This window comes from Corvus moneduloides, chromosome 17, assembly GCF_009650955.1.
Source record: "Corvus moneduloides isolate bCorMon1 chromosome 17, bCorMon1.pri, whole genome shotgun sequence".
NCBI classification, from domain to species: Eukaryota; Metazoa; Chordata; class Aves; order Passeriformes; family Corvidae; genus Corvus; species Corvus moneduloides.
In genome coordinates this window covers 8,045,258-8,071,710 of record NC_045492.1, presented here as the reverse complement: position 1 = coordinate 8,071,710, position 26,453 = coordinate 8,045,258, and the positions used below count along the sequence as shown (strand labels likewise).

Below are 26,453 nucleotides of genomic sequence, written 5' to 3'. Positions count from 1 at the left end.
GGTAAAGTATTGTTCTTGGAGAGCACATCCAACCTGTGGATCAGCTCTCCCCACGGCGCTGAGACCCGGGGCTTTGCAGGGGCGAGCCCCCAAGCCCTCCCCAGGGGGCTGCACCCATCACTGTGGGCTCGCAGGGCTGCAGTGGATCCCAGTGGGTCAACCTGCTCTGTGAGCCTGGGGTCCCTGGGCACGGCTGGGCCCTCAGCACCCATTTTACCAGCCTGGTACTGCCGGCACTGCCTTCCTGGGCTCCCCTTGGGTGCTCAGGCTGAGATCTGCTCCCCTTTCCTCCCGTGGGGAGCCCTGCTCCGCTCACAGCCGGGCGTGGAGGACTCGCACCCAGAGACGAAATTACGTAAGGGCTGCGGATGAGTCATGCCAAGTCCGTTTCTCCCTGGGTTGTGTGGTGATGGAGACTCAGCCACTTGCGTTTTCTCCTCCAGGTATCCACAGGAGCAGACTGCGCTGTTTGGGAAAGAGCAGAGCCTCCCGCTTCCCGAGCATCTCCCCGGCAGCGTCGCGGGCAGAACCCTGCCATGGTCCTGCCTGGCAGCTGCCCGTGGGGTGCCAGGGAGTGGGGGCGGTGAGAAATCACCAATTCCTCACTCTCTGCGTCTCTCTGGGCAGGTTAGGGCTGTTACCGGGACAGGAGATGCTCCAGCATCCTCGCGGGAAGGCTCTCCCAGCTCCCAGCAACTTCCTCAGGCGCGGGGTGTGCAGCGCACAAAGCGCAGCGCGTCTGGCGCTGGGGCGGGGAGCAGCACCGATGGTTTCCTGGGGAAACCGCTCCGTGACTGTCGGCCGTGTCGCCGAAGGAATGGAAACCGAAACTCACGGCTTTCGGGTCGGTGTTTGTTTGTCTAAAATCGGCACATCCCGGGTTTCGGCTCTCCCCCGCCCTAATGCTGTGGATGTGGTGACGCAGCTTTGCCTCTCCCTGCTCCAATAGTGGCTTCCTGCGCTCTGCCGCCAGCGACGGAGGGACGGCAGAGCCGGCTGCTCCCCGGGCTGCTTCCCGGGCTGCTCCGCTGCTTCTGGCTCCTTCTTGTGTGTTGAGCAGGGCCGGAAGCTTTATATAATAGTGTGAAAGCCGTTTGCTTCTAGAGCTGGAGGGAAAATATCCCACCTGTAAAATCAGTGAAACCTCCAGATATCCCACCTGTAAAACCAGAGTGAAGCCTCAGTGCCAAGGCTGCTCTGCCTGGGTGAGCTGGGCACTGCCCATCCTGGCTCGGGCACCTCAGGGGAGTAGTGCCAGGTGTTTTGTTTGGTTTTCACTGCTGTCTGATGCTGTCACAGAGATCTTTGCTGTGGTTTAGTCAGGGCTGCAGAGAGGATGATTCCTGCCCCAGGCAATACCAAATGGGGATGGACTCCATCTATGGAAGACTCTGATACCGGGGCTGGGCCTTGCTTGGTCTCTCCTTCCCAGGCAGGGATAGGGCTCTGGTGCTCCCCAAACTATAACAGTTCCCATGGCAGCTGCAAGGACAAAGCTGGGAAAGACTTTCCTGGATGGGAACACTGAGCATGGGGATTCCATGGGGTCAGATCCTACTGTGGGGCTGAGCCACCCACTGCTCCTCGCTGACAGAACATGGAGTGCAGAAGAGCCATGGCCCTGTGCAGGTGGTCATCCTGCCACAGGTCCAGCAGTGACCAAGGTGTTGTTGCACAGACCTGGTGGTTTTGATGCCCAGGGATGCCTGGTTTCCACAGCACCCAGTTCTCTGGTGGGATCCATCCAGTGCCCTCTGCTCCAGTGGGGTCCATTCAGCACCCACAGGCCTGGGCTGCCCCACTCCTCTCCTTGGTGGGAAAACCCCTTTCTTGGCTCCCCAGGGTTGCTGCTGGATGGGAGCAGGGTGACAGCTCCCTCTGAGCTACCCAATGGCTGCGACTGTACAAAGCAGGAAGGTCAAAAACATCGTTTCTCTTCCTCCTTCCACTGGTGTTGACAAGTGCCAGAAACCTGTCTCTGCCCCTCCTTTCCTCCCTGCTCCATTGCCAACATGGCCCACAGGCTGGCTCTCTCAATGTTTGCTCCTCCCACTTGCTTTGAGGAAAAAGTTTTCTTTTGTCCGAAGGCTCTCTTTGTGTTGAGGTGGCACCACCGAGCACCATCAATCGATGGAAGGACTGAACAGCGTCCATGTCAGCAGGGAGACTTTGCCTCAGGTGCCTGCGAATTTTTACAGCCACTTGTAGCTGGAGGTGTGTTAGTTTTCCCTGGTTATTTCCAGGGCTGGCAGCTGGCTTCTGGAATGAAGATAATTCCATTAAGTGGGAATCCTGGGGCTTGACCGCAGTACTGGGCACAGCACCTGCTTTACAGGTCAGGGCTTTCCGAAGCCAGGAAAGTCCAGGCTGGTGAGATGTGGCTGCTGTGGTGGGTTCCTGGGACTGAGGAGCTTAGAGGAACTTCCTGGGATTTTTCTTGTGTGCTTTTTTTGGGGGCATAGCGGGTTCCAGGGTTTGTTGGTTATGTGTGTATTACCCGCAAATTTGCCCCATCACCATGCACTGGGATGAGATGCTGAGCTGTTGTGGGATGGGTTTGGTGAGGTGCAAAGGGGCTGAGAGGGGTCTCCACACCCCGGGTGCTGAGGATCCCCCACTGCTCGGGCGCTGAGCATCAACTGATGGTGCTTGTGTGGCAACACGTGCCCACAAACTGGGAGGCGGGGTCTTGCCCTCCGGCTGTCGGTGCTGCCCCACGAAACGCGATGCAAATCAGAGTCTGCTGCTGCCGGGGGTGGATTTCGAGTTTGGGTTTGTTTTTGGCTCGAGGCTGAGCTCTGCAGCGGGTGCACCGCGCCAGGCGGGGAACCGAACGGAAAACGAAAGTGATGAAGAACAGAAAGGAAAGCAGCGCTCTCTCCCCCACCCCCACCCCCCAGCCCCGTTAAAAAGGAGGGTGCCGTGGGGCCCGGCCTGAGAACCGGGGCTGCCGCTCAGAATTCACTTAGGACTCCGGTGCCGCCGCTCCCGGCTCTGGACCGAATCTGAGCGCGAGGAACCCCGACCTTCTGCGGGTGAGCAGCGCCCCCGGGAGCGGCCCCTCTGCACTTGGCGGGGACAGGACCGGGGGGAGGCTCGGCCTCCGATGCCCGGGGATGCGGGGGTAGCACGGGACCGGGGTGGGAGGCTGGTTCCCCCAGGAGCGCCCGTCCTGTTCGCTGCGCGATGCGGGTGGTGCTGCCCGCCGGTGCCGCTACCGGTACCGGCTTCTGCTGCCCTGGATGCCGGTGCCCGCTTCCCTTGGCGCCCCTTCCCCTGGTGCCGATCCCCCCACCCCGCTGCCTGTCCCTCTTGTCCGGTGCCGGTCCCGGTGCCGGCTGGGGCTCTCGTCGGTGCCGGTGCCGATCCCCCCCGCCTGGTGCCCTCCCGGTGCCGGTGCCGGCTCCTGCTCCCCCCGGTGCCGGCGGGCGGGGCGGGGCGGGGCCGCCGTGATGCAATTTCCGCGAAGTCCGGCCCCGGTTTGAATGCAGGGAGGCCCGAGAAGCGAAACTGCCGCCGGCGGCGAGTCCCCGGGTCCCTGCGGATCCCCCCACCCCGGCGGCGGCGGCGGTGAGAGCGGCGGGGGGCGTTCCGGGTGGGGGGGAGCTCCGAGGATGGGGGTCAGCGGAGCGCCCTGGGGGGGCTGCAGGACCGAGAGTGCCCCTGGTAGCCCCGCAGCGAGCCGTGGCGTGCGGCAGGGCGTGCGGGATTCTGCAGGGCGTGCGGGGTGCGCATCCCGCTGAGCCACCGCCCCGGCTCGCAGCGTCCCTGCCCGGGCTGGGATGTGTTCGGGAGAGGGGGGTCATAGCCAGAGTGCAGGTTTTGAGGTGCAAAGCCGTGTTTGGAGGGTGGGGAGAACCCCGGGGGTGCACAGCGCTGCCTTCGGTGAGCGATCCCCGACAGCGATATTCTAACCCTGCTGCCGCCTCTGAACTCTGAGGATGGGATCCGAGAGCTCCCGGTGAACTTCTTACAGTTGGATGAAAGCAAGTGCAGCATCTGGGGGTCCACGTGTCTCGGGGCTCTGCACAAACTGGAGGGTCCGTGCCTGCACACACGCTCGGGCAGTGGTGTCGCGGCTGTCACGGCTGGTAGTGCCGGCTTTTGAGTGCGATGTGGAGTGAGCTGTCTGTTCGAAAAAGGCTGGGAAAGGGGGACGCCAAGAACTTTGGAGGCTGTTTTTGCACTGGAGGGAGATTCCAGAGGGGTGCGGTTTCGGTACAGGCAGGAGGACTGCGGGTGATGGGGTGGGACTGGCCCGGCTGCACTGATCGCTCGTGGGGTGCTGGCGATGCTGAGAAGGTCTTGCACTGTTGCTCTGAATGCTGCTTGTAGTTGAGGCAGAAACTTCCAAGGGCCAGTGCTTGTCTGGGTCCGATGACCGGGGTGTGGGGCTGCAGCCCCCCGAGGCACATGGTCCCCTGTCCCCATCCTTCTCCCAGCACTCTGATCCACGTCACTTGCTCTGATCGAGGGGCACTTGGCTTACTCCAGCGTAGCGCGTTGCCTAATATTCTGTCAATAATTAACCAAGCCAAGAGCTCAGGGACTGGCCACCTTCCTCCTGGTGGGGTAGGATGGGTGCAGAGCATCAGGATGCAGGGGCACGATGAGCATTTCTCTACCACAGCCGTGCTTCCACTCGCCATTTCCAGGGAAATGTGATTATCTCTGGCAGCAGCACTGCCCTGCAAGGAGCCTGCCAGGGACGATGCTTGGACACAGCGTGGCCTGGCCCTGACCCAAAGCATCTTCCTGAGCGTGGAGGAAATGCCACCGGCAAAGCCATGGTGTGCTCTCTTTGGGTTTGGTTTGTGGCAAGGCTGGACCAGAGCTGAGCAGAAGGTGTGTGGGGCTGTGTTGGTTCCTGGGAGAAAGCAGAACTCGCCCAGATGGGGCTGGGGGTACAATAAACCAGCCTCTGTCACAGTGGCTTGTCACCCATCAGCAGGATGTGAGTGGCTTTAAATGCCAGGCTGAGCTTTTCAGGATCAGTGTAAAAAAGGTTGTTTTTCTTAAAATATACAAAATTCAGCTTGTAAATCATGGTCTGTGGCTTGCTGGCAAATACTGCTCTCCATCCACTCTTACCTTTCCTGAGGCATTTGGATTTTGCCCTGTTGACATCAGTTTTATTTCCAGTGGGACAGCTGTCTTGTGGCACACCTCCCTGAGCTACCTCATGCCTTGCGTCTTCTCTCCACCCAAGCTTGGATTGCAAAGGTTCCCTTAGTTTTGTTTTTTTTTTTTTCTTTTTTTTTCCTTTTTCCTCTAGTATAAGGCTGCTGTAGAGAGAAAAAAAGCTTTAATTTGGCGTCAGCACTAGTGCTGTGCAGAGACTTTGACCGGGGTTTGCATTTCCCCTTCCTCTTCCCTCCCACCTCCAGACCCAGAGCATGTTCTGGCAGTTTGCTCAAAATCAAACGCCTTCTTAAAAAAAAAATAAACAGTAGGGGAATTGACCCCTTTAAAGGTGGAATATTCCCTCTTAGCTTTTTCCAGCTGGGATGCCCTGCCTAGGCATGAATTCCAGTGGCAACCTGGCTGTCCTGCACGGTCCTTATGGGCAGTTCTTAAGCGTTTAACCGGCTGGGTCGGTGCCGGCGGTGCTGCAGGACCGCGTCTCCCATGAGCTCTGCGGCTGTGGAGGTGCCGGCAGCGGGAAGTTCGGCTGCCTCTGCACGGAGCCGAGTGCCAGCGATCAGGTTTCTTCCTCTCCCGTGGGTATAACTGAGGGATACTGGAGTTTTCACCAGTTGCGGTGTTGCACAGACGTCGCACATACCCTGAGCTTGAGTGCCTTTCACAGGAGGGCTCGGCCGGAGGCGGAGACTTCCAGGGGAAGGAAGGTGGAACTGCTGTCGGAGGGATACCAAAGTGTTCCCGAAACTGCAGATGTCAGTTCCACTGGGAACGTGCTGCCCTCGGCAGCTTCAAAGGAGCTGAAAGGGCTCTCGGCGGCTGAGCGTGACCTCGGTCCCGCTCCGGGCGTTCCCACTGTGGAGATTCGGGAACAGCCTGGCCCCACCGGCCCCGCTCTGCCGCCGTCGCCCTCCATGTCCCCCCTGCCCTGTGCCAGGGTCCCGGGGCAAGCTGAACCTGCGGTCGCGAGGGACCTTCCCTCTGCCCTGGGGTTCCCATTAGCTCCAGTCGATCCCAGATCTCCCGGGGAAACCGAGTGGGAATGCTCCTTTCTAGCAAACAGTCTCCCCAGGCTCACACAGGAGGGATTTTGACCCCCAAAAGGTGCAGGGTTTTTCCCTCCCGCAGTCCAGCCCTCAGAGTAGGCTGTGTCTTCCCAAACTTCTGCCTGGTTCCCAGTGTTTGGGGGTTTTTCTGGTACTCACAGCCTGGAGCAGTTTGATGGGAGCAGCTCCAGGGGGTCTGCAGCTGCCACCAGCACCGTGCTGCCTTTGCTGTCTTGCTGAGAATCAGAGGAGCAGCCCTTGATGCCCCTGGACATGAGACAGATTGTTCCACTCCCCCTCCTCTCTTTATAGGTGCTCATTTTCAATTTTTCCGAAATTATTTCATTTCAGTGCAAAGCATTTTATCTGCATCAGTCAGCAATCAGGCAGCGCCAGAACCTCAGCTGTGGCTCCAATTTTTCTTTTTTTGTGGTAGAACCAGAACAAACAAAGAGCTCCTGACCCCTGGACTGCAGAAAGTTTTCTTCCAATGACCATGGCCTTGTTACAGCCAGAGGATAGGAATACCCTGGCTCTCCACTGGTCCCAGCCAGCTCTGGGTCACTGCTCTTCTTTCACTGCGAGCCTGCGCTGAATGCTTCAAGTAAAGGTTTGGAAGTGAAGGCACAGAGCTGAGTCGGGGTGATTTACCTCTGGGTGCAGAGCTCGTGGCGTGGCACAGTGACCCCAATCAATCCAGCGCTGCCGTGGGAGTCTGCCACGGAATCCCACAGCTTCCCGAAATGGAAACCTGCAGCTCTGCCCAGCGCCAGGCTCACTGCCAGGCCTTGAGAGATAAAGTGAGCGAGTGTTTATCCACTGAGCACGTGTCTGACCTGATGCACACAGAGAAGTAGGATTAGATGATTCCTTCAAGGCTTGGCAGTGGGTGGGTGCTGTGACACTGGGATGGGAGGTGAGGAGCTCTCTTAGGATGTGCTGGGAATGTGGGTGATGCTCTGGCCACTTCCAGCTCGGTGTTTGTTGTCCAGAGCTCCAGCTGGAGCAGCAGCCTCATCAGCCCCTGCCCACTTTGCCCGGCACCCTGTTTATCCCAGAAGAGAGGAAAGGATTCTTAATTAGAAGTGCAGAAGCAATGCAAGGTTTGCCTTCCTACTCCACTGTCCACTGAACCTCAGCTGTAAATCCCACTCTTCCCTGGTATTGCTAGAGAGCCAGTCTGTGGTGGCTGCTGGCCAGGAGCCCGAGTTGGGTGCTCGGCACACGGCCGGTGGCTTTTCTTGGCAGCACACCCTGCCCACAGATATGCCCCGGCATGTTCCCTTCACCCTGACCACGTGGCCCAGCCACCAAACCCTGCAGCATCATTCCCAGGGATGCTCCTGGCCCCTGGTTACCCAGGAAACTGATGGCAAATGCCAGAGCTGGTGGCTGGAGAGGGCAGTGAGCCGTGAGTTGCCTTCCTTGCCACATCCGGCAGGGCCGAGCTCTTCCAGCCGGATGTTTACCGAGATGTCAGCTGGAGAGATGCCGGCAGGCCCCTGTTGCAGCATGCCCATCTCCTGGCCTTGGGTGCTGCATCCCAGGAGCAAAGAGGGTGGTTGCTTCATTAATTAATTCCAATTAATCTTTTGTGCTATGGGGGCAGATGGGCTGAGGGGCTGGAGCTGGGTTCCTCTCGCTCGGCGTGGGGCTGCCTGGCCAACTCAGGGAAGAAAACAGGATAAAGAAAGAGAAAGTTGGCAGGAGAGACTCAAGGTGGGGGAGGTGCTGGCAGCAGGGAGAGGAAGTTGGATCATGTGGCTGTGGTCCAGTGGAGCTCAGTGGCCACTGTGAGGACCGTGCTGGGCCCTCTGGAGCAGTCACTGCTTTGGCACATTGGATGGTAAATGCTGATGGTCTATGGGGACATCAGGGATCAGGCTGAGCCCTGCTGGGAGCCAGCATCACTCAGCAGCCTGATTCCTGTGTGACACAGTCCCCTGGGTCCTGGGCTGGTGGGGCACCAGAGCAGAGGGAGAGGGTGGGGGCACTTGGGTGCCGAGGCCGAGGGTGCCTGGGTGAGGTTCCTGGCTGTGCGGGTGCCTCCGTGTGTGCCCAGCAGGGATTGTCTGATGTTTCCTGCTAAGTCGCTTGTTTCTTGTTCCTTTGTCAGGCTTCATGAGCTTGCACCGATGGCCAGCAGGTATGCATTGAGCTAGGACAAGGCCACTCGCTCCATGGCACCTCCTCCCCACGGTATCGCCATCTAAGATCTTCCCACTGTTAATTTTGCTCTGCTCAAGCCGCCGCCAAAGATGCCGACAGCCAACGGCCCAAAGGTGCCACTGAGCAGCCTCCAGCAGCAGCTGGAGCTGCTCCTGGTCTGCTCCAAGTGCAGCGTGAAGGAGAACGAGATCACCTACCACCCGCGGGAGGTGGAGCACAACTGCATGTATGAGATCCTGCTGGCGCGCTGCCGCAGCCGCTGGAGCACGGCATGGAGGAAAGTGTCCCGGCGGCCCGGCTTCCCCAACCCGGCGCGCTACGCTGTCTGCAGGTACTACGTGGTGGGGCTGGGCTGCAGCAGGCACAAGAACCAGTGCACCTTCGCCTGGAGCGCGGAGGAGGCCATGGTCTGGAACTTCGAGAGGGAGCACCAGCTGGAGCGGCGCTGGCTGAAGGCGGCGGTGCTGCAGGCGCAGCTGGGGAGCCACCCTGCCACTGCCCCCCACACCATGGCCAGTGCTGCCAGTGAGATCATCAACGAGTTCGGGGGGTGCTTCCAGGACATCTGCAAGCGTTGCTTTTTCGGCTGCCCCCAGCGCATCACGGTGGGCGGCCACGGGCAGCTCTGCACATCCCACCACACCTGGGACCCGCTCCTGGTGCACGTGGTGCTGGATAGCCAGAAGAAGCAGCAGTACACGGCCATCCGGCCCTGCCCCAAGTTCATGGAGACCCTCAGCTACTGCTGGTTCATGTCCCAGGGCCGGCACTGCAGGCACGGCCTGCAGCGCTGCCACTACGCCCACAGTGATGTGGAGATGGCCGTCTGGGAGGCCGAGAGGGAGCAGGGATTGCAGCGCTCCGACCTGCTGCCACCTGTGGGCACCGGCAGCACCAATGGCGAGCCGGTGGCGCCCGCGCCTGTGCACTTCTACTGCCGCATCTGCCTGGTGACCGTCAGCTCGCAGGAGAGCTTTGAGAACCACTGCTCCTCCATCGAGCACGTGCAGATGCTCTCGGCCGACAGCTCCATGCAGTGGGTCCACCGCGCACCGCCGCTCGGGCTGACCAAGTTCTCACTGTGCAGCAGGTAAGGCATCCAACAGGGAAGAGGGCCGGGGCAGCAGGGAGCTGCTGGCTCCCTGAGGATCCCCATGCCACCGGGCAAGGGTGGCACCTGGAACACCTCTCTCCCGACAGAGCGGATGTGTGTGAAATGGGCAACAGCTGCACCAAGGCTCATTCCAAAGAGGAACTGCAGGAGTGGATCCAGAGGGTGAAGGTTTCCATGAAGAAAAAGAAGCAAGCCCTGAAAGATGGGCTCTTGTCCTACCAGGACAGGCTCATTGCTGAGTATCGGATGTGCTCCAACGAGGTGTTAATTGTGAGTGGTGGGCACAGGGTGGGAGCACTTTGGTGCAGCACATCACAGGGATCCTCTGGTGTGAGAGCTTGGGAATGGAGCCCACTGCTCACCTTCCTAATGGGGATGCAAAAAGGGATGTGGCGTCCTCCTTCCTTCATCTCTTTGGAGACAGCAACCTGTGACCCTGCTCAGGGTATCCGAGCTGTGCCGTGGGTCCTCTGGCTTCCCAAGGCTGCTGCATGGGGACCCAGTGCAGCGGTGGGTGAGGATGGATTATGAGGATGTATTCTGGATCCCTCTTGGGAAGACATAGCGTAATGGCAAGGAGGAAGATGGCCAAGATGGCTCTGAGGTGTGTCCGTGGGACGCTGCTTTCAGTCCCTCTCCTCTCATGCCTCCCCACAGATGGCTGAGCACATCGAGGGTGTCCAGGTTGCGTGTGAGCAGCCTCTGCACGTGCAGCTGGAGGACAGGAAGAAGAAATACCAATGGAGGTTCAAGGTCCACTCTCAGGTAAGCTCAGTCCCTTGGAGGGTTTTGTTTGGTTGGGGTTTTTTTAGTTATTATTTCTGCAAGGGGGAGAAGGACGGGGATTTGGGCATGTTTAAATGAGGACGTGTGTTGGGTGTTCAGGAGCTGCTCAGGTGATTCCTGCACTGAGGCTCTGTGTAGGGGGTGCAGCCACTGTGTCTCCTGTCTTGTGCAGTGGTCCTGGGGCAGACCTGACTGCTCTCAACACCTCCCCTGCATCATCACAAATAACAGCATTCAGCTGCTTTCCTGCCCAGGATTTTGTGGATGTTGGGGGCAAAAGTCTGTCCTCTCCAAGCAGATTACCTATTTCCTGCACACTGGCTGATATTAAACTGAAACCTGAAGTTTTCTGAGACCCTAAAGTAATTGCTGTGGGGTAGTATGAGGAATAAGCTGTGGTGAGGCTGACATAGTGTTTGGTTCCTCTAGCAGCTTTTTCTGGGAAATTCTGCTAGAACACCTCACCAGCTGCTGGGCTCTTCCCATGGTTTGCCCTCACTGTGTCCCTGTCTTCTCCTCAATGGCAGATGCATCTGCAGCACGTGGCCCTGCTGAAGCGGGAGCCTGGAGTCAACTTCTACTTCTCGGGGAATGGGCTTTCTCGGGGCCTCCAGTACATTTGTGGGGAGCACGTGGCCACCCTGTCCTCCTCGCCCCACACTGCGCTGGTGGAGGTCAGCATGGAGTGCTGCACCCTGGGCATCTTCGAGCAGTGGGTGGTCTTCGACTTCGGCAAGCGGCCCGTCCTCATGCAGAAGATCAAGGTGAAGGTGGGCCGGCAGGAGACCCCCCTGCACATCCCCAGCACCAGGGAGAGCACCCGCCCCGTCAACTTTGTGCGGTGGAATCGGGGTAACCGGATCATCGTTCCCAGTGTGCCAAAGACTGGTGAAGATGTGGATCTGCTGGCCAAGTACAAACCTCCTGCTCTGGCACTGGATTACCAAAGCGAGAGTAGTGCAGTCGTTCCCATCACCCGGCTCAACTATCGGGAGAGAATGCACAGCTTCCTCTTCCGTGAGGAAGAAGCTGAGCAGGCTCTGATTGCCAAGTAAGTGCCAGGCGTGAACCCTTTTGGGGGTTCCCCCTCACTGGGCACCACAAGCCTGTTGCTAACCCTTGGGACCGTGCTGCTCCTTGGGTCTTCTGTCCATTCTGGGTTGGGTCTTGTGGTGCCTTCCCAGAAAATTGGAAACTTGCCTGGAAAGATGGCTTGCTGGGTCTCATCCTGTGGCTGTGGATTAGCTAGAGCGTGGTTTCTGTCTGTATGTGCTTGGGGGGGCTGGCAGACCCTCTCTGGGTATTGGTTGCAATCCCCTCTCCGCGGGGGAGGGCTCAGGAACTGACACATCCTTTCTCTGCTCTTCATTCGGGTGTTTCCTCCTTTCAGACTCAACCTGCGTGTGCTCATCTCGCTGACCCCCATGCTGCAGAGCTTCTCCATGGGGGTGAAGTTTGCTCTCTCTGGGGAGCTGTTTGCTGAAGTGCCTACCCCTTACAACCTCTCGCCGGACACGGATGAGGGATACCTGCTGAGCAGGTCTGTGCCCACCGCCTTCCTGGCGCTTGACCCACCTGTGGACAATCGGGTTTATGAAGTTTTTGTGGAGCATAAAGCCACCACGGAGAAGACCCTCTGGCTACAGATACCAAGGAGGTGCTGCTCGGAGCTGAACTTCAAGGCAAACACCTCCCACAAGGTGGAGATCCAGTTCCAAATCGACCAGCTGCTGTTCCGGCAGTGGCACCAGGCTGTGGACTGCCTGTTGGATGAGAAGCTGGTCCTGCCAGATGTTGCCAGTTGCTCCATCCCATACTCTCCTGGGTCCCCACAGAAAGGAAATAGCAAGCAGAAACAAGCCATCTCCTTCATCACGGGCCAGCGGACCACCAAGCGGCAGGTCCCACCTCTGCTCATCTATGGGCCTTTTGGCACAGGGAAGACGTTCACCTTGGCCATGGCCACCTTGGAGATCCTCAAGCAGCCCAACACACGGGTGCTGATCTGCACTCACACGAACAGGTTAGCAGGGAAGAGGCAACAAGAACTGTGGGCAAGCTGGTGCATTGCTTGCTGAGGGGATGAAGGGGAGCCAAGGTGTATGAGCCAGAGCTGAGCTGCCCTTTTCTCAGTGTGCACTTCAATTGCTTGTTTAAATAAATTAGTTTTTATTGAATTTGTCTTAAACTGCTCTAGTTCCTGCTAGGAAAAAGCCTGTCATGGGTGGAAATCTTTGTGGAAGAGGCAATGCAGAATCATAGAATCCCTGAATGACGTGGGTTGGAAAGGACATTACAGCTTGTTCCAAACCCTTCTGCTAGACAAGGTTGCTCCAAGCCCTGTCCAGTGTGGCCTTGAACACTTAACATATTCCTGCCCCATTAGAAAATGGGAATGGGGCTGGAGAGACAGTTTTTTCCAGCCTTTACTGTGTGCTGCAAGACATAGACAGCTGCTGCCCGACCATACTGGGATAATATTGTGCTCTAGTTGCCCTTGAAGACTGTTGGGCTCTGTGCACATGCCAATCTATTGACTTTTCCAGGGAGAGTTTGGGGAAGAGAAAACGCAGATCTGGTCTGAATGCCATTGGACCTGCCTTCAGAGAAACCAGGCCAAGACTGTTAAAATTAGAGCAGTTATGCTGAAAAGAGTGTCCACATCCAATCCTGCAGGCTGTTAGTGCCTCAGTTTTTAATGCATAATAGATGGTGACTGCTAATCCTAGCCTGTTCCAGGCTGTTTGCTTGCACGGAAGCTTCTCTTGCAGGTCTTGTCTCACCTGGGGATGGGGGTGCTTTGCCGTCAGAGGAGAGCTCCTTCTCACTTGGCCCCGGACAGCATCAGGGCCACAGGTTTTATTGGGCACATCACATTTTTCCATAAGAGTGTCAAGAGATGTCCTAGTCTCAAGTACCAATTCCTGTTTTAAACCATACTCTGGAAAGAGTCTGGGAATTGGTGGCTGCGTAGACACCGGTTCCTTTGTGATGTGTGTTGGGGAATGATGAGAGAGAACTTTGTACCACAGAATTTAGGAACAGCACCAACAATTCCTTGATGCTTTTCTATTTTTTCCCCTCCAGCGCTGCTGACATTTACATCCGGGAGTATTTTCACAACTACGTGACCATGGGGCATCCATGGGCTGTTCCCCTGCGGATCATCTCCACCGACCGGTCCGTCAACACGATGGACCCCATCACCCAGATGTACTGCTGCCTCTCACCGGACCAGCGCTCGTTCCGCCACCCCACGCGGGCCGAGATCGACAAGCACCACATCATTATCACCACCTCCATGCTATCCAAGAACCTGAGGGTCCCCCCAGGCTACTTCACCCACATCATGATCGACGAGGCCGCGCAGATGCTGGAGTGCGAAGCTTTGGTTCCACTCTCCTATGCCACTTTTGAGACCTGCATTGTCCTGGCTGGGGACCACATGCAGATAACCCCAAAGCTGTTCTCTGTTGGGAGTGGGCAATCTGCTGATCACACCCTCTTGAACCGGCTCTTTCAGTTCTACCAGAGGGAGAGGCATGAGGTGGCCAAGAAGAGCAGGATCATCTTCAATGAGAATTATCGTTCCACTGCCGGCATCATCGAGTTTGTCTCCAAGCACTTCTACATCGGCAATGGCAACGCTATCCAAGCCAGTGGGAACATCCCACCCCATCCCGAAATTTATCCCCTCGTGTTCTGCCACGTGTCTGGCGTGGCTGAAAGGGATATCTCCATGATTTCTTGGCAAAATGTCTCTGAGATAATACAAGTGATTGAGAAAGTGAAGGAGATCTATCAGAGGTGGCCAGATGAGTGGGGTGTCCGGGATCTGAAGAAGATCTGTGTGGTCTCCCATGGGATGCAGGTGCATAGGGGAATCCTGCATTCCACCTGAGGGGGCTATGCCTGCACTGCTGACTAAACACTCCCTAAGGAAGACCTCTTAATCTATTTATGATTATTTGTGCAATTAAAAATAGGAAATCTGGGGTCTCACGTGCCCTCAGTGTTTTTTTGAGGCAGTCTCCATTTAGGTAGCATGTCCTGGGTGGTTGGAGCAGAGATGGTGGAATGGCTTAGTTAAACACTTCTATCAGCATCTTCTAGGCAGGTTAATGACAGGGCACTGGGAGCTCTGGCTGAAGTCAGCCCGGATGTGTGGCTGCTGTCAAGTAATTTGGGCAACCTGCAGCTGGGCAGGATGAGAGACCCTGGTGTTTGGTGGGGGGTGTTTCTGAGCTGAGTTCAGTTGTGCTTCTTTCTTACCAGGTTTCTGCAACAAGACAGGAGCTGAGGAAAAAGCAGCTACAAGATGTGGTGGTGGAAAACTACGAAAATTTGCCAGGTTTGTGTCTTGTGCCACAGTCCCTCATGCCTGGCTGCATTTTGGGATCTTTTGTGCGAGAGTCATACACAGCTTTTGCAGTCATGCTGGTGGACAAGAGGGTCCATAGCAACTACAGCCACTGCGTAACAGACAGGGGGAAGAGACACTGGGGTGTTAGCAGAGGAGTTTCCAACATCTTTACATTTTCCTTCTTTTTAAAATGCAAAATATTGGCTGTTATTGTGGAAAAATACCTCTCTGGGAGGTGCTGCCAGGCAGAGCTCCCCTACCCTCTCCGTGTCTCTGCCACCACCGCAGTCCATGTAACACCAAGTAGGAGGGAGTGCCTGGAAGTCCTTTGGCTGATTTCCATCCCCTTCTGGTTGGTAGTTCTTTGATTTTGTCTTTTCCTGAGTGAATAAGATTTCACACTGAATTAAATCTGCACCCATCAACTCATTTCAAATACATGGCTGTTGCTTTGTAGGAGGGTAAAAACCCTGTAAGTGCCATCCCAGAGACTTGAGTATGTGTGAATCATGTGAAGCCCTAAGTACCAGCGAGGGAGGCAGTGACCGAAGGGAATTGAAACCAGGATGGCCTGTGGGTACCAATCACAGAACAGCTCACTAGAGGAGGAGTCTCCTGCTCTGGATCACAAGAGAGGGATATGGCTGGTTTTGTCCTCAAGGACTTAGTTTATGACTCATCCGTGTTTTCATTATCTTTTTTTTTTATTGCGCAGCTGGGACTCCTCGTGGTGAGAATAACTGACCCCAGGGGGAGTTTGTGATCTCCACACCCTTTCTTTGCAGCCTCTTCCCAGCTCTGACATCACTAGGATGCCTCTTGTTGGTTGTTTTTTGTTGTGTGATCAGCAGAGCTCTTCCTGAGGGGGAGAGGGGTCCTTGCAAATGATCACTGCTCTTGTTCCTGCAAGACCCTCAGTTCCTCAGGGAATTTGGGATTCACAGCAAACTCTACCTGTGTTTGCAAGGAGGGGCTGCTGGTGGCACTGGGCACGCTGGGCTACTCCATGGGTGCTCATGGCTGCACTGCTCCAGTGCTCTGCCTTTATCCCATCTCCACACTGTCCTTCCCTCCCTGGTGTGTGGGTGGTGGTGCCTTGGGATGTCCATCCTGGTTCACACACAGAGGATCTCACGATCCCCAAGAGCTGCTTTATTCACATCAGGTGACTCCCATGTTTCAGCCAAGCGAGGTTACATCAGTCCATGGCCATGTAACACAGTGGCAGCCAGGCAGGGTCCTCCCTGTTGGGTTCTTGTGAGTGACTTCTCCCTTGTCCCCTCTGGTGCAGGGCGTGAGTTTCGGGTCATCATCATCAGCACGGTCCACACCAGCAAGAGCCTGCGTGTTTCAGCCTCCCACCACCTCGAGTTCTTCAACGAGGCCAGAGTGCTCAACACCATCATGACCCGGGCTCAGTCACTGGTGGTTGCGGTGGGGGACGCCGTGGCCTTGTGCTCCCATGGCCAGTGCAGCAAAGTGTGGAAACGGTTCATCCAGCAGTGCATCGACAAGGGGAGCATCTTCCCAGAGAACCTGACAATGGCTCAGATCAAACAGGCTGCATGTGACAAGGACAGCTGGAGCAGGAGCCCAGAGGGTAACGAGGAGGACAGCGACACAGATTCCTCAAGCTCTGAGGGCGAGAGCATGAATGCTGATGATCCCATCCTCCAGGAGCTCTTAGATGAGAGCAAGAACGTGCTGGTGACAGTATCTGAGGAAGGGCTGCTGAATGTGAAGTCCGAGGCTTCAAACCAGTGGAAAGACAAGTGGGAGTATGTCAACTTCTCTTCTCAGATGATGCAGCAGTACCTGCACATGCACCCCAAAATGTACAAGAGGTGTGAGCTGATCAAAGAGGGGTTCGACAGAGCTTCTGCCTTCACCCTCAATGACTCCCCTGCCATGAACATCCAGATCAAAGGCAGAGTTAACTGCGGGACAGCCTTCACTGGGGACGAGGTGCTGGTGGAAATCCTGCAGAACAGCACAGGTGACAGCAGCAGCCACCGCCCACAGGGGAGGGTGGTGGGCATCCTGAAGCGTGGTGAGAGAGAACGGACCTTCATCTGCATGATGGACGAGTTTGATCCCCGTGTGATGATACCCATTGATCCCACTGTCACCAAAATATTCGTCCCAGGGTTGAAGGAGAAACCCAATGTCATTCCCATCCGCAGGTTTGTCAATGGAAAGTACAGAGTGGTCAGCTGTGAGAAGATCAACCAGGAGACAAGGAGGTGCCAGTTCTTCTGTGTCCAGGTCATCTCCTGGCGGGAAGGGTTTTATTACCCTTTGGGGATAATAACAGAGATCCTACAGGCAGCACTGACTTTGGAAGAAGGCTTAAAGATCCTTGCCTTGGAGTATGGTTTGGAGAACAAATACCCAGCTGCTGTCACCCGAGAGGCAGCCAAGTACACCTCCAACAACAACATAAACCTCACCAAGGAAACTCTGAAGGACTGTCGGAGTTATATGACCTTCACTATTGACCCCCAAGGTGCCAGGGATTTGGATGATGCTATCAGCGTTAGGGATCTGGGGCGTCACTATGAGATTGGGATCCACATTGCAGATGTGGCTGCCATCATTCCCAAAGGCAGTGCCTTGGACCTGGAAGCAAAGAAGCGGGGTGTCACCTACTATGCTCCCAAGCAGGAGCCTCTGTGCATGTTCCCACCCAAAATCAGCCAAGACGTCTGCAGCCTCCTGCCGCAGAAAGATCGACGGGTGATCTCCTTGTTGGTCACCGTAGAAAAGGAGACTGATCAGATGTTAAAGGGAGTCTTCACCATCTCCGTGATCCGCTCGGACAGGCAGCTGTCCTATGAGGAGGCAGAGCTCTGCATTAAGAACTGCTACAGGGGAGCAGCAAAGGCCCTTCGTTTTGATACCCTGGAGGACTGCATAGCTGTGGCTTATCACTTCTCCAGGATCCATCGGAAGTTTCGGCTGCAGGAGGACTGTTTCTATGACCGGCTGGATGAGGAAAGTTCCCCAGGTAACAGAGGGTCCCATCAGATGATAGAGGAGTTAATGATCATGTTCAATAGTTTCGTGGCCGAGTTCCTCACCAACCAGGAGGTGACCAGAAATGTCACTCCTCTCCGGTGTCAGTGTGAGCCAAGTCTTACACAGCTGTCACTCATGAAAAACAAGTACAGCCACATCATTCCTTTGTCCATCCATCTCTTGCATCATCTGGGAGAAATGCCTCCTGGACAAGACTCCCCTAAAAATGTGGAGTTCAGTCTTCTGGGCCCCATCTGGAAGCACCTGCAGCTAGCTGCTAATGCCCATGACTTCCAAAAGATGCTTGACCTCATTGTCACTGATGACATCCACCCAAAGCTGGCCCCCGTGACCCTGGACTTCAGGAGAATGCTCAGCCGCTCCTACTTCTGTCGCTCCAACTCCACTGTCCAGTCAAAGGCAGGCCACTACTCCCTGCATGTAGACTCCTACACCTGGGCCTCCTCTCCCATCCGCCGGTACATGGATGTCGTGGTCCAGCGGCACCTTCATTCCGTGCTCCGCAAGAAGCCCCTCATCTATTCTGTGGATGACATCGAGTTTCTCTGTCATGACTTCAACAGGAAGAATACCCAGGCCATGACATATGAGAAGAGAGCCCACTCCCTGCAGATGGCCAGCCAGCTGAAGGACCAAGTCCTGCAGAAGATTGCTTTTGTGGTGGATATTGAACAGATGAGCAGGTTTTTTAAAGCCCTGTTTCCCCTGAACAACGAGAGTCTTCCGGATCCGCAGAGAATTAGCTACAGGTCCCTTCAGCTGATAGAGCAGCCTGTGTTCATCCAGCAGCGGAACAGCATCAGGCTGACCTGGAAGAGAAGGATGTACTCTGCAGAGACAAAGGAGCAGAGCCTGCGGGAAGGACCCCTCTGCGACCAGAGTGTCACCCTGTTCCGCACCCAGACGTGGCAAGACGTGCTCACGGCCATCAGGAACGAGGAGTTTGACAGGGCTGCGTCCCTGCTGCGGCAGAGCAAGGAGCTGTACCAGCGGCACATAGGCTGGGTGCGGAAGAGCTCCTGCTCCCACTACATGGAGCTGTCCCTAGAGCTGAGCGCCGGTGACGCACTGCGGTTCCAGCTCACCACTGACGTCAACCAGGGCTTCCTGGTGCCCTTCGTGCAGCTGTGGTGTGTGACAGAGGGGTTTGAGGTCTGCCTGCAGCACACGGAGAAGCCAATCGACTGCTTCTCGGCCTACGCCACGCTGCAGTCCAAGGACAGGTACAAGAGCACGACCGAGTACAACAAGGTGTGGATGCCCATGAGTGCCATGGAGTCCGCAGTGTGTGCCGTGGCTGAGAACGACTCGATTGTCCTCTGTGATATTAAAATAAAGTGGGCAAAGCAAAGGACAAGCAAAGGACAGCTGCAAGGGAGCTTTGTGCTGAACAAGAAGTGGTTGGAGGAGTGCTCCATTGAAGTGGACTTCTTCCACTGTTACCTGTGCATTCGTTTAGGTGGGCTGAAGCTTCCCAAGAGCCTCCAGAGTGATGAGGAATGCCTTAGCCATGGCCTCCAGAACCTGTCTTTGCTTGACAATGGTGAACCAGAGAACAAACTTGTGGTTGATCCCGATACCTACACCTGGGTGGCTCACGGAGTCACGGAGGAGTTCAACGATGACGAGAAGTCAGACAGGTCTGGTCAGCAGACTATGAACTTTTACATCCACTATATGTCTATGGAGAACATCCCTGTAGAGATCTCACAGGAGTCTGCCAGGTTCACGGTGGAGCTCATTCCAAAGATGCTGCCAGACATGTAAGTGGGCTCAGCAGTGTGCTCTCATTAACCTGGCTTCCCACAGGACCCTTCTGCTGCACCCCCAAGGGCCTTCCTCACTGCTGTGGCTGGTCCTCTGAAAAACCTGCCCTTACCCTTACTCTGACTGCCATACTGGTGGGCTGTGGGTCTTTGGGGGGTGTGGCAGCACTCCTCAGGTCTGTTCTCCAGAGGGTCTCATGCTCTTCTGATTGTCCCCGAGAATGGGAAGGTGGGAGAAAGTGCTGAAATTTCCCTGAGCACCCACTTCTTATGTTACTGGCTTGCTGCAATATGTGTTATAAAAGGTCAAGTGAAGCCCTGGAGTGGGGTTTGCTTAGCAGAAGAGCTCCCTGATTTCCAAATCATTCTCCTTTGTTGTGCTGCAAAGCAAGTTCTGCTCTTTTTAAAATCAGAGCTGTTGTCTAGTTTGCCCTTCCTTGTACACAGCACAGGCTGCCATGCACCCCCAGTACTGTAGCATTCTCAGGGCAGAATGTGCTTCCTTTTGCATCATGAATTTTAGGAAAAATTGGAAGCTAATCCAGTAAAAGGGGGTGGGCTGTAATAAAACAGAGTTAGGGCGGGAGTTGTGCTCCTTGCTCTTAACATCTTTGCAGGCTCAGCTGTTCAATCAGTTGAGAAATGGTCCCAGATCCAGAGGAGCAAAATAAGTTTAAGTTATTTTTGTGGAAGGAGTTAATGCAACAACAAAGTAGAGAGAAAGAATAAGTAAGGCAGTCGTGCAAAGCTGTATTACAACTTTTGCTGTTTTATGCTAAATTCCATTCATTCTTATTTTTCCCTGTCTGTCAGACGCAAAGAAAAAGCACTTTGGAGGCTCAAATATGCCTCTGAGCTTGCTAAAAGCATCGCCCTTGGCCACGAACCTCCTCAAAAAGGTAGGTGCAAATATTAATCTTTCTTACTTTGTGGCTACTTGCTTCTGGCCAGGCAGGTGCCCTGGCAGTTTCTCTGGGCCCTTGCCATAGGGGTGATGCTCCCACACCAGGAGGTTCCCCTGACAAGGGGATCAGAGGAGCTGCTGTGTAATTTGGGATGCCCTGCTGATGGCTGGCATGGCTGAGATTGTCATCCCCAGGATTCACAGAGAGGGTTCATGGGCAGAGTATCTTGGCAAGGGACAAGGATTACTTCTAGGTGGTCTTGTAATGGACCACCATCACTAGGTACCTGCTGCACCTTCTTGCTGAATTTCTTCTGTGCTGCCCTCAGTAACCTTCTTTACATTTGTTTTCTTTGGCTCTTTGCTGTAACAGTGACAAAATCCAGATTCCTGCAGCAAAAATCCTTTGATATCCCCGGCAGCAACTGGAAACTTAACACAAGTCAGACCCAGGCTGTTCTGGATGCTTTGAGAAAACCCTTCACGCTCATCCAAGGCCCACCAGGTAAGGGGGGACAGCAGAACACACCTCTGTGGTATGAATGGCAGGTGAGAGCTGATCTGCTGCTTTCCATAGGACCCTCACTGAGCCAGGAGAAGGGAACGTGGGTTGGCATCACCCACAGCTGTGCAAGGCAGTCCCCTCTGCTCTTGATTTTATTTCATGGCTGATCATCTGGATGCTGATCCAGAGCATGAGTGTTGTGGTTAAAATGTTCTCAGCATGCTTCTGTTTTTTTCTAGGCACAGGGAAGACGGTTGTTGGAACTCACATTGTCTACTGGTTCCATAAACTGAATGAGGAGAGTGTTGAGAAGGACAAAACACCATGCTTGGAAGAGGAAAAGCATGACAGGAGAAAGTGCATCTTGTACTGTGGCCCATCCAACAAGTCTGTTGATGTTGTTGCTGGTAACTACCATCTTTTATGCCCCTGAAGTGGCTTGTATTGGTGGGAGGGAGAACACGTGGTGTGGAGGGGCAGAAAGTGGGGCTGGTCCTTACAGAGAACCCTGCACTGCAGGGAGAGGACCAGTGGAGATGGGATGATGAGTGAGGGGCAGGGAGGGACAGGCCTGAGCATCACCAGTGCCTAGTGCTGTCTGACCAGACCTGCCCTCCTTCTCCAGAGATGCTGATGAAGACGAAGAACCTGAAACCACTGAGGGTTTATGGGGAGGCCATTGAGGCGATGGAATTCCCGTACCCAGGGAGCAACCGGAACATAAGCCGTAAATCCCTACGGGATGCAAAGCCAAAACGTGAGCTCAGGTAGGATGGCATGTCCTGCAGGCTCCTAGGGTGCTGGGGAGAGGTGGCTTCTGCATCAGTAATGCTGAATAAGCCAGAGCAAATACAGTTTCACTCCACCACTGCGAGCAACACTATTAACCTGCTTTATAAATAATTTGTAATTAATTTTTTTCAAGTGAACGTGTACAGTCTAATGTAGCACCTAGTCAGGAAATCCAGGTTGTTGAAAAGTCCCTAGATGTTTTCATCTCCTTTTGAAACAGCTCTGAATGTCTCTGACTTCATTCCTGCTTGCAGCTGCTAAAGAGAAGTGGTTGTATTTTATGTCCTTGAGGTTGAATTTTGGGTCTACAAAGATAGGAAAGTTTCGCTGTGAGTTTTTTAGCTAATGGGGTTTCTCCACATAGGCAGGTGGTGTGGTCTGCTTCACTGTAGAGGAAATCACTCAGGTCTCAGTGTTGAGGGAAAATATTTATATATTGACTCTTTATTCAGCAAAATAATCCTGCATCATCGCATCCGGCGGGCACCCAGCAAATTCTGGCAGGAGATCTGTCGCTTTGACACTCGGGTGAGGAACGGAGAGGAGATCACAGAAGAAGAAACAAAGGAGTGAGTAGGAAGAGACCCTGGTGAGAGATGGCTGACTTTGGTTGTGTGCCACCTCTGAAGTACAGATTAATAAACTGTGTGTTCAGAATAATGATAAAAAGTGATGAGCTTGAGGTTAGTGGTACAGCACAGAGCCTCAGAATCACTTCTGCACTGGTGCTGTTGTCCACCTGAACCAAAATTCCTATTATACCTGTGTGAACCTTGAATCCTTCACCCGGACCTCCTGCCCTGTTGAGTTCAGGACAAAGCACATTTCCTACAGTGTCCATCCAAAGCCCTTTCCTGGGAACACCAGCTCATCCTGGGGAGGGAGGTGAAGCCATAATCATTTGGGAAAGCACAGCCTCTGCCTGGTTCCTGCATGAGGAATCTGGAGGTGTTTCCCTTATGCATACCGTGGTATTTTCTGCATTGACTCTAGGTACAAAGGTTGGCTGTCACAAGGTCGCGCGTATCAGCTGGCGTGTCACGATGTCATCCTGTGCACCTGCTCTGTGGCATCTGCCAGCATCCTGGAGCAGCAGCTTGATGTCAGGCAGATAATCATCGATGAGTGTGCCATGTCCACAGAGCCTGAGACCCTTATCCCCTTAGTGTGCCACCACCGTGCTGAGAAGGTATGTCCCTGCCAAAGATGTGTCCCTGGGACAGCTGCTCAGGGCTCTCAAACATCTTCTATCGTTTACCATGCTGCTCTTCCAAGAGCTGTTAGGGTTTTAAGGTTTGTGTTTCTTTATGAGGTGGATATCACTGCCACCGAAAAAGTGTTCTGGCCCAGGTACAAAGTATTAACATGATAAAAAGCATAGACACAGTGGGGGTTGTTCAACCTGGAGAAGAGAAGGGTCCAGGGAGACCTCAGAGCCCCTTCCAGTGCCTAAAGGGGCTCCAAGAGAGCTGGAGAGGGACTTTGGACAAGGGCATGGAGTGACAGGACAAGGAAGAATGGCTTCACAATGACAGAGGGCAGGATTAGATTGGATATTAGGAAAAAAATCTTCCCTGTGAGGGTGGGGAGGCCCTGGCACAGGTTTCCCAGAGAAGCCATGGCTGTCCCATACTTGGAAATGCTCAAGACCGGGTTGGATGGGACTTGGGCCAACCTGATCTAGTGGAAGGTGTCCCTGCCCATGGCATGGGGTTGGAACGAGATGAGCTTTAAGAATCCTTCCAGCCCAAACCTTTCTGTGATTCTAGAATTCTGTGGCTCTTTGTTTTCCTCCCATCAGATGGAAGCATTATCTAGGACAGAATCTTTATACCATGTCCAATGTGGTCTTTGGCTGAGGTTTCTGTAAGCGTAACATAAATAAGTAGCACCAAATGTCCGTGTACAAACAGCCTTTCAAAGAGCTGATGGCTTTTGCCACTGCCACCACCTTGCAGCTGAGGTGTCTGCTCTTCCTTCCAGGTTGTTTTGCTGGGGGATCACAAACAGCTGCGGCCGGTGGTTAACAACGATGTCTGCAAGAGTCTTGGCATGGAGACATCTCTCTTTGAGCGCTACCAGGGACAGGCGTGGATGCTGGACACGCAGTACCGCATGGTGAGGCCCTCCAGTGGATTGTCTTCTCTCCATCACACAAAATGCTGCTAGGGCTTACCTTGAACATCAGATATTCTCCATTAGTGCTTCCCCTTCCTAGACACAGGATTATATAGGAATATACCAGTGCCGGCTCCAGCAGAATGGTGTTGTGGGTGAAGCCTGCCCAGAAAGATGCTGCAGGCTGAGAAGTTCCTTGGGTTTTATTCACCTCCGTTTCCCCCTTTTTCTCTGCCAGCACAAGAGGATTTGCGAGTTCCCATCCCAGGAGTTCTATGAAAGGCGGCTGAGAACATGGCCTCAGCTTCCTGAGAAACCCAGCGCGCTCCACCACAAAGATAACAACTGCTGCCCCATCATCTTCGGGCACATAGAAGGGAAGGAGCACTCCCTCATGATTGCTACTGAGGAAGGAAATGAGAACTCCAAAGCTAACCTGGAGGAAGTGGCACAGGCGGTGAGCAGGGTCCTGGGGAATTGCTGGGGATGCAAAGGGAGGGTGTTGTGCTGGAATTGTGGAAGGATGATAAAGATACAAAGATCAACAGTGTCTGCCTGGTGCCTCCCGGCTCTGGAGCACACCAGGAGGCCCCTTGGCAGAGGCAGGTGTAGGGCAGTGTGACCCCTAGGCAGGAGCCACTGCTGCCCTGGGGAGGGATGCTGGGGGGCTCTGCCCTCCGGCCCCGCTGCCAGGTGAGCAGGACGCTGGTCCCTCCAGGTGAGGATAGCCAAGCAGCTGACACTAGATGGCACCATCCGGCCGGAGAGCATCGCCATCCTGAGCCCCTACAGCGCCCAGGTGTCCGAGATCAACAAGAGCCTACAGAGGGAGGGCATCCGCGGAGTGACCGTCTGCACCATCATGAAGAGTCAAGGTGAGGGGACAGGAGGGGGAGTGTTGGGTCTGTCCCCTCCTGCCTTCCTGAGGAGCTGCTCACAGATACAGTCTTTGAGCAAACCCTACCCCAGGGTCATTTCAGCCACGGAAGACCAGATTTCTGGGTGATTTGTGATTATAATAAATCCTTTGGAAGCCTCTGGAGTGCTTGGGCAGGGTGAGGCTGCTGAAGGCAGGAAGGTGGAGGATCTCTAGTGGAAGATTTCTAGTGAAAGGTTCACTGCCCATGTCAGGGATGTTGGAACACAGAATGTCCCTTCCAAACAAAACCATTCTGTGATTCTGTGATTCTGTGATTCTGTGATTCTGTGATTCTGTGTCTGAGAAGGGTGTTAGAGAACTGCCACAAGATGTTCATTCTCTTTGGAAAGCAACAACCACGAGTCCAAAGGCCTCCAAAGCTGGAGAAACCCAGATGGTGGCAGTAGAGAAATGAGTGTCCTGTGAGGTGGAGAAATGGCCAGATGCTTCCTTCTAAAAAACTCAGGTTTGCTTCCACTTTCTAGGAAGTGAATGGAGATATGTGATTCTGTCAACTGTACGCTCCTGCCCCCGGTCTGAGATCGATAGGAAGCCCACAAAGAGCTGGCAGAAGAAATACCTGGGGTTTGTTACCAACCCAAACCAGGTCAATGTTGGCATCACACGAGCTCAGGAAGGACTCTGCATCATAGGTTGGTATCACTGGACCATGCACAGGCCTGCAGGGGAATGGGATGCTTGGATAAAGGGGTGGTGGTCCAAACTAGTACAACCAGTAGTCTTGCTTTATTCTTCTGCCCTTTAGTCTGGGGGTTTGAAATTGGGCAATCTGGGCAAAGCAGGGCTCATTCAGAGCTTGAATACAGCAAGTATAGTTAGTTTTTTTCACCCTTTGTTTTGGACCGTGTTGTTTCTGTTGCTTTCATGCTAGAGCTCTCTCCTAAGAAAAATCTGGCTGCTCATTTTGCTCCTAATCATGCAGGTGTAGGCTGTGGTGTGTAGGGAAGCTGCTCACAGATATGACAGCATGGAAAAGGGAGCTGGAATTTCACAGATACATCCCTGCAAGTGACCCAGCCCCCTTAGCTAGAGGTGATAGACAAAAATGGTATCAGCCAAGCCTCTTCTGACCACTAACCTGCTGTTCCCATCCCCCACAGGGAACCGGTACCTCCTAGAGTGCAACCCTTTGTGGGGGAGACTGATCCAACATTACCACAAGCACAACTGCTGCACTGCAGCCCAGGAGATTCGTGTCAGGAGGACCCCAACCTTCTGCCGGTGAGGACGGGCCCTCTCTGCCTGAACAGCGTTATGTGTGCCTTGGGAAGGACCAAATCTTTCCATTATTCAATGAACTACGGAGCCAAATGCAGCGGGGGATCTGGGAGCTTCCCGCACCGTGACAACTCAGCTTCAGTGTCTGCTTCAGCATCTTGGGGTGTTCTTAATCAGTGCAACCTTGGGCAGGAACTTTCAATTCTAGCAAACCAAAAAGCATTGGAGATGGATGATGGGCATGTGAATTTACTGGTGATGATACTATTTTTGTAACTGAAAGTTGCTCAGCAGAACCCTCATCCTACCTGCCACTGCAGCTGCAGTTTGGGGGGACCAAATATTTACTCCAGCTGTCAGAGTTGCACTTTGGGGATCAAATGCTCAGTCCATTCATCGGGGTGGAACGACTGCACGCAGCAGAGCAGCACAGCAAGCTGCTGTTTGCCATGGAGGACCAAAGCTTTTGAGTACTGCCTCTCATTTTAAATCCAAGGACAGGGGATTTTTAAGACTTCTCTTTTTTTTTTTTTTTAAGTGAAGGAGGAAAG

The 26,453-nt window shown here is 54.4% G+C and overlaps 1 protein-coding gene across 2 annotated transcripts; it reads left to right on the top strand.

Annotated features, from left to right (window-relative positions):
* Nucleotides 1–2,904: 2,904 nt before the first annotated feature.
* Nucleotides 2,905–26,453, top strand: HELZ2 (helicase with zinc finger 2). Of its 2 annotated transcripts, none has more exons than XM_032126700.1 (20): nucleotides 2,905–3,035; nucleotides 8,305–9,447; nucleotides 9,558–9,741; nucleotides 10,129–10,236; nucleotides 10,785–11,308; nucleotides 11,648–12,280; nucleotides 13,345–14,128; nucleotides 14,533–14,608; nucleotides 15,912–19,422; nucleotides 20,239–20,324; nucleotides 20,703–20,834; nucleotides 21,074–21,241; nucleotides 21,460–21,601; nucleotides 22,079–22,195; nucleotides 22,620–22,815; nucleotides 23,610–23,744; nucleotides 23,983–24,201; nucleotides 24,463–24,619; nucleotides 25,149–25,316; nucleotides 25,785–26,453. In XM_032126700.1, exons 2-20 carry the CDS (start codon nucleotides 8,447–8,449, stop codon nucleotides 25,907–25,909), a joined length of 8,466 nt encoding a protein of 2,821 aa, XP_031982591.1. In that variant the 5' UTR covers nucleotides 2,905–3,035; nucleotides 8,305–8,446; the 3' UTR covers nucleotides 25,910–26,453. The 2 variants fall into 2 exon arrangements, with proteins under 2 accessions (XP_031982591.1, XP_031982590.1); XM_032126699.1 differs by lacking the exon at nucleotides 2,905–3,035 and adding an exon at nucleotides 3,479–3,570.

What these genes read in the sequence shown, in the direction of transcription:
- HELZ2 (XM_032126700.1), top strand. Translation starts at nt 8,447, where the DNA reads ATGCCGACAGCCAACGGCCCAAAGGTGCCACTGAGCAGCCTCCAGCAG. An exon ending in GGTTCAAGGTCCACTCTCAG is followed by an intron (nt 10,237 to 10,784) that starts GTAAGCTCAGTC and finishes CCTCAATGGCAG; the next exon opens with ATGCATCTGCAGCACGTGGC. An exon ending in CCACGAACCTCCTCAAAAAG is followed by an intron (nt 20,325 to 20,702) that starts GTAGGTGCAAAT and finishes TTGCTGTAACAG; the next exon opens with TGACAAAATCCAGATTCCTG.